The sequence below is a fragment of the Bolinopsis microptera genome, chromosome 2 (genome assembly GCF_026151205.1).
Source record: "Bolinopsis microptera isolate Bmic1 chromosome 2, MBARI_Bmic_1.0, whole genome shotgun sequence".
Lineage (NCBI taxonomy): Eukaryota > Metazoa > Ctenophora > Tentaculata > Lobata > Bolinopsidae > Bolinopsis > Bolinopsis microptera.
The window spans coordinates 9,725,988-9,738,138 of NC_087073.1; the positions used below are offsets into that span (position 1 = coordinate 9,725,988).

Sequence of the window (12,151 nt, forward strand, 5' to 3'; positions counted from 1 at the left end):
GCACATATTAGGTGCGATGGGTGCGGGATCGCACAATTTACCGTTTTCCGCACATGTCCGCATAATTTATTGTTTTCCGCACATGTCCGCACATTTTGTAATTTTCTGCATATTTCCGCATAATCTAGCATTTTCCGCGTAATTTCGCATAATTTTGAAATTTTCGCGTTAAGATTTTCGAGTGTAAAAACCAAAATATGTTATAGTCGGGCCCTTTTAGGACCGTGACTCAGGCCCTTTCGGGACCCTGACCCAGGCCCTTTTAGGACCGTGACTCAGGCCCTTTCGGGACCCTGACCCAGGCCCTTTTAGGACCGTGATTCAGGCCCTTTCGGGACCGTGACCCAGGCCCTTTTGGAACTCATACCTAGGCCACGTGACCCAGTTACCACGTGACACAGGCCCTTTCGGGACCCTGACCCAGGCCCTTTCGGGACCGTGACCCAGGCCCTTTTGGAACTCATGCCAAGGCCACGTGACCCAGTTACCACGTGACACAGGCCCTTTCGGGACCCTGACCCAGGCCCTTTCGGGACCGTGACCCAGGCCCTTTCGGGACCGTTACCCAGGCCCTTTTGGGACCGTGACCCAGGCCCTTTCGGGACCGTTACCCAGGCCCTTTCGGGACCGTGATCCAGGCCCTTTCGGACCGTGACCCAGGCCCTTTCGGACCGTGACCCAGGCCTTTTCGGGACCGTGACCCAGGCCGTTATGAAACCCTCGTCGTTACCATACTTTGATTATAGTTTATCAGTTATCATTCGTAACTTCACCACATCATCTGATTACTCTAAGTCACTGTTCTCAGATAACTGAATCTCAATATAGGTTCAATCATGGTCTTAGTAAAGAACGACACCCTCAGTAACACATAAACAGACCTATTTTTGATAAGAGCGGCGGTTATACGTTTAGAATTTCCAAAGTCCTTGAGAAAATGCAAAAGAAAACCGCACAATTCCCGCACAAATTTCGAAAAAATCGCCGCACATTTGCCGCATAATTGGTAAAAATTTACCGCAACTTACCGCACATTTTACCTTTATAGTCGGGTGCGGTACCGCATAATTTCGATTTTTTTACCGCACCTAATATGTGCCTCTGAATTTATTATTGTGACAATTTTTACATCAACTGCCCTTAACTTGAATCAGCTCTATCCGTGCATCGTCCTTATATACAGTTTTCCCGCCTTCCAAACCAAAATCAGATATAAATGATCTCGGCAATTCACCCAGAATTTTAAATTCCATATAATGTGACAGAATTTACATCATTTCCCAATAAGTGCATGTATTTGCTAACTTTTCAAAACAACATATTTTAGGGCTATGATTGGTAGAAGAACCATCAAATAATGAGTTGAAAGGGTTTTGAGGACACCTCACAGTAGAAAAGAGGTATCGTATTCTGAGTGTGACAAAGTTTACGAAATATTGCCTTAAAACCGTTCGATCCCTGCCCTTTAGCCAAATGTTGTATCATAATTGTAAATTGTTAGAATGACCTAATCTACTATATTTTAAACCAAAAAATGCTAATTGGGCAGCTATGGTTAACACAGTCACAAAAATGTGACATTTTTTACATTATAGTGCCTAAAAACAATAAATTGTATTTCTGAGCCGTGTATATGGAAGTATGGGTCACGTGGCTAATGTCCAGAACTTCTGAACACGCTATATTTTTTGGTTTACCAATATCCTTAAACTTCAACATGAACGTGTCCATTTACGATTTCGTATCATTTTGTGACGATGTTTACATCAACTGCCCTATACTTCAATCAACTGTATCCGTGTATCGTCCTCATATATAGAGTTTTCCCGCCTTCCAAACCAAAATCAGATATAAATGATTTCGGAAATTCACCCAGAATTTCAAATTCCATATAATGTGACAGAATTTACATCATTTCCCAATAGCCAAGTGCATGTATTTGTTAACTTTTCAAAACAACATATTTTATGGCTATGATTGGCAGAAGAACTATCAAATAATGAGTTGAAAGGGTTTTGAGGACACCTCACAGTAGAAAAGAGGTCTCGTATTCTGAGTGTGACAAAGTTTACGAAATGTTGCCTTAAAGCCGTTCGATCACTGCCCTTTAGGCCTACATTGTATCATAATTGTTAGATTGACCTAATCTACTATATTTTAGACCAAAAAATGCTAATTGGGCAGCTATGGTAAACAATGTCACAAAAATGTGACATTCTTTACATAATAGTGCCTAAAAGCAATACATTTTATTTTTGAGCAGTGCATATGGGAGTATGGGTCACGTGGCTAATGGTCAGAACTTATGAACACGCTAGATTAATATAATATGTTAAAATTAAACCACTATCGTCAAAAACGCTGTTTTAGAAATTTACCAATTTCCTCAAACTTCAATGAACGTGTCCATATATAAAGCTTTAATAAGACCTCATCTTGAGTATTGTGTCCAATTGTGGAATCCACCTGCGGCTCATGGAAGTTGGGGGACTGTTTTGGAGCTGGAGAGCGTCCAGATGCGGTTTACCGCATGCTAGGTACCGCCTAATGAGGCTCATTATTGCCCGCTACTGAATACTTGAATAGCTCCCGATAAGATCACTGATTGGGTGACGAAATCACTGATTAAGTGCAGAGATCACGTATCCGAAAGACCTTAAAAGCTTAAAAGGGTCATAACTCGGCTTAGTTATAAACAACCAACTTGAATTATCAAACCACATGTGTCTGGAAATTTTGGAGTTCTTAACTCAAAACGTTCTCACTTTATGGTGACAAAAGAGAAAAAGAGGGAGTGGTGTGCCACACCCTCTGTAATTGATGGAAATTTCAGGAAATTTAAGTTTGACCCATATCTATATTCTCTGAAATTTGTAAGCAATTCTGATGCCAATTACGTGAGTTATTAAAGGGTTGCGTGTGGGTAGTTACTTTTGGGCCACCCTGTAGTATATAATATGACCATTTTAGAGTGGTTCAGTGAATTTTTTGGTATAATGTATTATATTAATCATAATAATACTATGAAGGTAAACCAATACTTTTAGATCGTAAAGTTAATCATCTTATAAGACGTTTTAAGGTTTTTCTGAAATTTGTGGCGGTTTTCGCCCCCGTTTGGCAAAATTGCCCCCATTCCGGTTAAGAGTGGTTCTGTGTATGTTTTTGGTATGGTATGTTCACAGTAGTTGCTCCTAAGGTCAACCAACAATATAAGATCGCGAAATAAACCATCTTAAGACGTTTTATGGTTTTTCTGAAATTTGTGGCGGTTTTCGCCCCCGTTTGTCAAAATTACCCCCATCCGGTTTATAGAGTGGTTCTGTGTATGCTTTTGGTATGGTATGTTCACACTTCACAGTAGTTGCTCCTAAGGTCAACCAACAATATAAGATCGCGAAATAAACCATCTTAAGACGTTTTATGGTTTTTCTGAAATTTGTGGCGGTTTTCGCCCCCGTTTGTCAAAATTGTCCCCATCCGGTTAAGAGTGGTTATGTGTATGTTTTTGATATGGTATGTTCACAGTAGTTGCTCCTAAGGACAACCAACAATATAAGACCGTGAAATAAACCATCTCAAAACGTTTTATGGTTTTTCTGAAATTTGTGGCGGTTTTCGCCCCCGTTTGTCAAAATTACCCCCATCCGGTTTATAGAGTGGTTCTGTGTATGCTTTTGGTATGGTATGTTCACACTTCACAGTAGTTGCTCCTAAGGTCAACCAACAATATAAGATCGCGAAATAAACCATCTTAAGACGTTTTATGGTTTTTTTGAATTATCTGGTGGTTTTCACCCCCGTTTGGCAAAATTGCCCCCATCCGGTTTAGGTGGCTCTGTGTATGTTTTTAGGACTTTTCTGAAATTTGTAGGAGCAACTACTGTGAACATACCATATCAAAAAAATACACAGAACCACTCTAAACTGGATGGGGGCAATTTTGCCAAACGGGGGCGAAAACCGCCACAAATTTCAGAAAAACCATAAAACATCTTAAGATGGTTTAGTTCGCCACCTTATATTGTTGGTTGACCTTAGGAGCAACTACTGTGAACATACCATACCAAAAACATACACAGAACCACTCTAAACCGGATGGGGGCAATTTTGCCAAACGGGGGCGAAAACCGCCACAAATTTCAGAAAAACCCTAAAACGTCTTAAGATCGTTTATTTCACCACCTTATATTGTTGGTTGACCTTAGGAGCCACTACTGTGAACATACCATACCAAAAACATACACAGAACCAACTTTAACTCTCTAAACCGGATGGGGGCAATTTTGCCAAACGGGGGCGAAAACCGCCACAAATTTCAGAAAAACCCTTAAACGTCTTAAGATGGTTTATTTCACCACCTTATATTGTTGGTTGACCTTAGGAGCCACTACTGTGAACATACCATACCAAAAACATACACAGAACCACTCTAAACCGGATGGGGGCAATTTTTCCAAATGGGGGCGAAAACCGCCACAAATTTCAGAATAACCCTAAAACGTCTTAAGATCGTTTATTTCACCACCTTATATTGTTGGTTGACCTTAGGAGCAATTACTGTGAACACACCACACCAAAAACATACCCAGAACCACTCTAAACCGGATGGGGGCAATTTTTCCAAATGGGGGCGAAAACCGCCACAAATTTCAGAAAAACCCTAAAACGTCTTAAGATGGTTTATTTTACTACCTTATATTGTTGGTTGACCTTAGGAGCAACTACTGTGAACATACCATACCAAAAACATACACAGAACCACTCTAAACTTGATGGGGGCAATTTTGCCAAACGGGGGCAAAAACCGCCACAAATTTCAAAAAAACCATAAAACGTCTTAAGATGGTTTATTTCACCACCTTATATTGTTGGTTGACCTTAGGAGCAATTACTGTGAACATACCATACCAAAAAAATACACAGAAACACTCTAAACCGGAAAAATAGGATGGGGGCAAAACCCGCCACAAATGGGGGCAAGAATATGGGGGCCGCCACAAATGCGCCACAAATTTTGAGAAAACATCGCCTCTATCATCATCTGACCTGAACAGTGAACTGTTGCAACTTGCAGTGCAAGGGAGCAGCATCCACACGTATTATAAATAAAGTAATGCTTAATCGTTCTCTTTCTGTTTAAATTCTTTATTGGTAAAATTGAATTTATCAACTGTAAGAACAATTAACTACGCATGATTATTGAGATGGAAACATCGATAAAAATGAAGAATTCTGTAAACTATGCACCGTCCACCGTTGGCAATCATTTGGTTCATTTACAGAAAAGAATCTTCTTTCTCTAGTGTTAAAATGTTAAGCTACACCCAGCAATCAATGCATCATATAGAAATGAACTAATAAGAGTTTTAAATTCAGTATCCGATATATAACCATAATCCGATTGAATCTTAAAGTCACCTAAATTACTTACGTAAACATAAACTGCTCAACTAAATTCCTTTAAATATCTTACTTAGACACCACTTTTATTCGAAATATTGATAATATTAAATACACTGAAGCAACGGCTATTTTACAGTAAGTTTAACAGACTGGTCACGTTCATGTAAGATAACACGAGTGACAGCCAAACGATGATAATACTAGTTTACAATTAGAAGTTAATCATCTAAGCTCCAGGTAGCAGCTCAACGATTTTACAAATATAAAAGTTTGATGAGGGTTACTGGTGACGTCAGATTATAATAGCGTCACCGTCACAGTAGTAACTTGTGACGTCATAACGCGACAGGAAATATTACAAGAAGTAGTCTGGTTGAGGTTTCTTACACGGCACTCCGCGACTTTCCTGTGAATATTGATCTGTTTATATCAATACCATGTACACAGAAATATGTATGTACTAAACAGAAATATGCACAATACAAATGTGTATATGACAGATATTGTACATGAGGCTGTGTAGTGTCAACAAGTTAAGAATAGTGGACCACCTACAAAGCCCAGCTTGCTAACTTCCAATCAAGTTAACCTGTGCTCTGCTACGATCATGAGGTAGCAATGAAATAAAGATGCGGTAAAGTCATGCTTCTAACAAATAACCCACAAATAATCGACTATTTGAAATCTCATAGCTCATATGATAAAACACCATGATAAGAGCAATAGCTCAAAAATGTTAAAAAATCTAAATCTTTTGACTTACGGTTGGCGCCGCTTCAAATATAGTGAACTCCTTCTGAAGATTCTCATCCAACTCTAGGATTGCTGCCACGTTCCCGCACCTGCAGTGTGTTACTGTTAGGTGTTGATATTTCCAGTCAGTCATGTGGATACGAGATAAACAGTAAAGACATGAAATCACAACATGACAGCATCACAATTACTTAAAATCAGTGATAAGATACTACGTCATACTATATCAAATGTAGAAGTATGAGTTCTGATATAATATCAGTGTGATTGCCAGCAACCACGACCTTTACAATAGTCTAAATATGCAAGCCTCTTGATTTATAATCAGCGTGTACTGGTGTGATTTAAGCAGGTGAACTGCGGAGTGTTAAAATGATGCGTGGCAAGCAGAGTCTGGTAAAGAGGTTAAACAGAGAGACACGCTGGAGCAGCAGGGATATTGTAGGCAGACGCGATCTTAATCTACATTAATCTTGGTCCGTAGTGCAAGATTACAGAACCAGGAGCCGAAGATCAGTCGCAGAGAACATAAGCCATAGATAAAGCTATTGTGTAAAATGTTTACTAGTATTTCTAAACCTTCTGCGGTTTTTGCTGTTTACGAAATCTCTTATTTAAACTATTCATTTACCTCTAATCAATTCACTATTACCCCCACATGAGACCATGTGTCACTTTCAAACAAGTTAAAAGCTTTGTAGTACATTTCTCGACAGATCTAACACTAAACAACCCACAAGATTTTGTGATTTGGAAAGTGTCCAAAACAATAGAAAACAACAGAAAACAACAATATACGCTACCTGTAGCAGTAATTAGGAGCTGACCACACTGTAAGGACCATGTTGTTGAAGTGCCACTTGAAGCCCTCCATGACCAACTGATGAGCCCGACAGATCATATCCACATTGTTCGTCTCGTTGAACTGCTGGACCACGTCCACTCCAAACAGGTAGCCTGCACCACGCGGGGATAGACCCCAACCCTCTATATCTGTGTGGTGGGGAGTTTTATGTTATAATATAGATTTGTTATTATATTTTGTATATTATTTAGTAGTACATAGTATAGCGACTGCAAGTTTCTCATGAAATCAATGCGTCATTATCAAGACTATGAGTCAAAACAAATCATTTCGTTCAAGTCATAACTTTTAGTTTGTACAGTGAGTGGTATTGGTAGTGTGGTGAGATAGATTACATCGCAACGCCGCAAAAAACATGGCATGTAAAACACTCCATTTTCAACGATAAGAACGAGCGGATTAAACCATAAGTCAAGCACGTTAGACCATCCATTCAAAGAATTTACCCACTTATTTTTGACCACACCACGCTCTGGAAGAAATAAAGGAAATTCTCATTATTGAGATAGAGCATGATAGTTTGGGGTTTAGACCACAATAATGGTGGGAGTGGTGACCTAGTATGTAGCAAAACAAGCAGGCACGCTAAAACACAGTACGTACCCTCAGGATCCGACCAGAGGAGATCACACATGGGACCATCGTGGGGCACTTCCTGCTTCCTGTTGATAACCCTGATCTGATCAATAGTCTGAACAGAGGGAGACAGTCCACCGTGAACACAGAATATCTTGTTGTCAATCATTGCCGAGAGGGACAGGTAGTCGAATACCTGAGTGGGAGCTCGTCATTAAACGTTCAGTAAATACAGTTATAACTGTGGAGAGTTTCTTTTTGTGCCACTTAGTAAGTAGATAGAATGCGGAATCTTGAGATACGTGCTTCATAAAAGTTGAGGATTTTTAAATTTCCCTCTGCACATTGTTGCTGCCCTACTTTGTGACATTGTTCAGGGTGAGCTAGAATAATCTACGGTTAATAATAATAATAATAGGATTATGGCCACATGGCCATCTCGACAAAACTTGAAACCCAACTGCACTCTACGCTATTGCAGTTCGCACAATATTATCAAAAAGAAAATTGTTCCTATCCGGAACATTTAATGATTAATTATTTTTAGGACGTTAACATGTAGTTCTGAATTTAACAATCAAGAAACATTGATTCCTCGGTATTTAGCAATCAATGGGTTATTAGACATGAAATGTGCATATGAATCATGCTCACATGTATTTATTTTTGACATCAAGGTTTCGCTGAGATCCCAGAAGTGACCCTTTGACGATGCTCCACTCGCTATCAGTTCATTTTTATAACATTGAAGTCGAGCTTTGAATGCGTCTACTGAACTGGCTTCTTTAACCGAACTTGGTACTTTGTTCCAGTAATTGGCAACACGGTTACTGAGGACCTGATTTCCTCTTTTATCTTTTAGGATCTTGGTACCGCTACGTGATATCCTGAAAAGATCTTGTCCATAGTCCACTTTACCCGTCGTTATTTTAAAGGTTTCAATAAGATCACCCCTCATACGGCGCTCCAGTAGTGTTGTTAACTGGAGGATTCTCAGTCTCTCATCGTATGGTAGGATACCAATCCCGTCGATTATTCGTGTAAATTCTCTCTGAACGTCTTCTATCTTTTTAATAGTCCTCCAGTTTCCGTGCTCTGCTGGTAGATTCCACACTTGCACAGCGTATTCGATGTGAGGTCGAACTAGAGTTCTGTAGACATTTAGCATAACAAATTTGTTACGGCAGATCAAACTTCGTTTGATCCAGCCTATAACAGACTTTGCTTTTTTCACGGACTTATCTATATGATCACTCCAGTCCAGGTTTCTGGTAGTTAGAACTCCAAGATCCTTTTCTGCCTTCACTTGGGGGAGGCGTTCCCCATTCATGAAGTACTCGTGCATTGGATTGTTACGCCCAATATGTAGTACCTTACACTTGCCATCCTTCACATTGAATCTTAGGAGCCATTCCTTCTCCCACGCATTGAGTTTCAGTATATCATCTTGTGCAACACTGTGCTTAGCTGTGCTCGTTACTAGCTTAAGATCGTCCGCAAAGAGTGATACGAAGCTCTCAATTCCATCAGGGAGATCATTTATGAAGAGCAGGAAGAGCAGGGGGCCCAGCACCTAATGCTTTTATCTACAGTCTAGATATAAGTATTATATATGTAGTATTATATAGACTGGGCATTATATAGACTGTACAAGAGTAGACATCATCCATATTCTATCAACACAAAAAGATAAGCTAAATCTGGGCCGCCCAGTATAAGCCCATTGCTCTGTGTTAATTACAAAGAACTCCAGAGTTGGAAACGGTTTAGCAGTAGTGCTTGTCCACCGTTATTCACACAAAGTAACAGTCATTAATACTCGAATATCAACGATAAGCACATAATAAGTATATGTCAATTTTCCTGATTAAGGTCTCCTAAAATGTAAAGATCCCATAAAGCTGTACAAGAAAATATGGTAACATGGCTTACCTCGGTACAGTAGTACCAGACGTTGATACTGCCGTATTTTCTGAGACACTCGTCATAGAACCCGTAAACCTGTGTGATCTGCCTACTCTCGTGGTTACCTCTGATCAGTGTGATACGGTCTGGGTATCGTACCTGGGTCACGTGTTCTGTGTTAATATCTTTTACTCTATTAGATCATGATAAAAAGGGACAGAGACATCATATTCAGTTGAGGGGATTTGTAGAAAATTACGCTGCAACTTCGAGAGAAAGAAAGTTATACTTCAAGTTGCGGTGAATTTTGATAAAATATGCGGTGATGATGAATGTACTGGATGAGACCCTTGTTGTAGTGGTCAACATTCGACAAAAGCTTTACACCATTCTTATTCGAGCCAAACTCTTGACCTCAAAAGGAAACTCCCGAGCCAACTGTTATAAACAATCAGTCAAAGCAGTGGGAGTTTTGAAAAAGTTGAATTGAACATTTTAACAGTTAAACGGAAGTAAATGAGTAAAGGGTTGGACGTCTTAACGGGGACCACATGTTTAGTATCAGTGATTAGTAAGCTATACTCATAAGGAATGGCCATCTACCCAGTTTCAAAAACACGCGGCTTAGAGCCCACATTGTAACAGCAAATCAACAGACTCAAAAGAACAGATGTAGTTTAAATTGGCATTATATGATATATGGGTATAAGAGTACTGGGTTTTTGTTATGAAATTAATCTCTTTAGCCGCCCATGTTAATTGTGATTTTAAATGTTAAATGATTTAAATTGTATGAACTTAACATCCAAATTTACAGTTTTAAACATATTTACTGAATTCGGTTAAGTTTTAATAATTAAGGGTAAGCGGGAGTGTGGCTGCCAGCCAAGGTAATATGACACTGGTAAGTAGACTCCTATAATTATTGTAGCATAACACGTACGGGCTAGGGTATATATTTAGAGTGAGAACGCGAGAATACTTAATTAGGTAAGTAGATTCTTACAAACTCTGTAAGTAATTAAAATGTATAGATATTCCATTAGAAAATGTATAAAAGTTTAAACAGCCGGTTTCACAATAATTTCTCTATTGTCAAGATAATCCAGCACTGATAACGGTTTCAGTCTTTGAACGAACCTTGAGAGCTAGGAGTAGGAGGAAGGTCTCGACGCTGTAAAAACCACGGTCCACGAAGTCGCCCATGAAGAGGTAGTTGGTGCTGGGCACATCGCCTCCCACCTGGGAGTAGAGGTCAGGTTACATACTGGTGACTACTGACTGTGTGTGTAACAGTACGTCATGCTTATGTGCAAATGACATACTACATACACAACCCATGGTAATAGGGTTACAACTACATAATTACTACATACTGAGTCATACTCACCATCTAAGGGAGATCTTATAATAGAAGTAGGGATTATTTGACATTGTACGTTTTCAATTATAAACATCTCCTGATCTAATGACCAGAGTATTAATTAATGTAACTATTACATCATTTATGAAATTACTAGTCAGGCGAGACATTTATTTTGGGTATTACAGAAAAACGAGAGTTAAAATTGCCTTTTACTAGTTTTATTTAGTCTCAGTAAGAGATCTGTCTGTCGTGTAAGTTGTTAATTTCATGATTTATGGCTAGATTATTAATAACAAAACTACTAAACCCGGTATGTAGTATAGTATTAATCTATAATAATAAGTAATAAATAAACCTATCAAGTCCGTATGAACTATGATAAGTATATTTCAAATTTAATGTTGGCAACAACACACTATGTGTGTTATGTCTAGACAAGATTAACATTGCAATCTACCAGCAGTCAACTGTACTGTGACAGTGTACTTCATCTGTAATATACTGATTTGTGATGTAGCTGATTAGTGATTACTTACTTGGAAGAGTTCCTTGAGATCGTAAAACTGGCCATGTATATCACCGCACACCTGAAAATAGAATTAGTAACGTTGTCTTTGGTTATTTTATACCTAACTTACATGGCAGGGATCAAAACATGAAAATGCGGAATAAGAAACTCAAAACTTACTAATTGCGGCGGAATCTAACTGTACGATCTTAATACGATTGTAATTGAATGCTTATTTTAGCATCTAATCAATGACAGCATTTTAAAGTTCTGTCTTGAGTCATTCTTACCGTGACAGGGGAGTCAACTCGCTGGATGTTAGATTCTTCAGAGAGAATCTCACGTGCTTTAGCGCATAGCGCTTTCACTTCAGACTCCTTGATAATCTCACACTGCTTCAGCTGCTCGATCTGCCTGGAAATTTATACATTTCATATAACCAGCTATCAATATTAAACTGAAAACTCATTCGTATTTGTAGGAAATTAATTATAAAATTGAGATATATGTCAATCTAATTTTATAATTTAAAATATTGCACATTGAACAATTGGTGAGGCTTATTATATGGAATGCAATTGTTGATAAAAGAATGTTTAGATCAACCAACCTGTCTAAATCACTGTATTCATGGCTCATGTTTTATCCGGAGAGGTGGACCTCCTAGTAGTGATTGTAATCAGGTCATCTTTAATAAATACTAAATGTCAAATATTTTGGAAGACAAATTATTGATATATTTAGATTGCAGCAGTCTTAGAAATTGGGAGAA

General features: G+C 38.8%; 1 protein-coding gene across 1 annotated transcript in view; it reads right to left on the bottom strand.

Moving 5' to 3' along the window:
* Positions 1 to 5,199: 5,199 nt before the first annotated feature.
* The window catches only part of LOC134811551 (serine/threonine-protein phosphatase 4 catalytic subunit), a 39,305-nt gene continuing 32,353 nt past the window's right edge, over positions 5,200 to 12,151 (bottom strand). The window contains exons 2-10 of the mRNA XM_063818493.1: positions 11,990 to 12,044; positions 11,670 to 11,793; positions 11,408 to 11,458; positions 10,646 to 10,747; positions 9,533 to 9,664; positions 7,628 to 7,796; positions 6,963 to 7,152; positions 6,170 to 6,248; positions 5,200 to 5,812 (exon numbers count right to left, since the gene is read on the bottom strand). Of these exons, the coding sequence (XP_063674563.1) occupies positions 5,762 to 5,812; positions 6,170 to 6,248; positions 6,963 to 7,152; positions 7,628 to 7,796; positions 9,533 to 9,664; positions 10,646 to 10,747; positions 11,408 to 11,458; positions 11,670 to 11,793; positions 11,990 to 12,018 (927 nt within the window). The 5' untranslated portion in view covers positions 12,019 to 12,044 and the 3' untranslated portion in view covers positions 5,200 to 5,761. The remainder of the gene's footprint in view (positions 5,813 to 6,169; positions 6,249 to 6,962; positions 7,153 to 7,627; positions 7,797 to 9,532; positions 9,665 to 10,645; positions 10,748 to 11,407; positions 11,459 to 11,669; positions 11,794 to 11,989; positions 12,045 to 12,151) is intronic.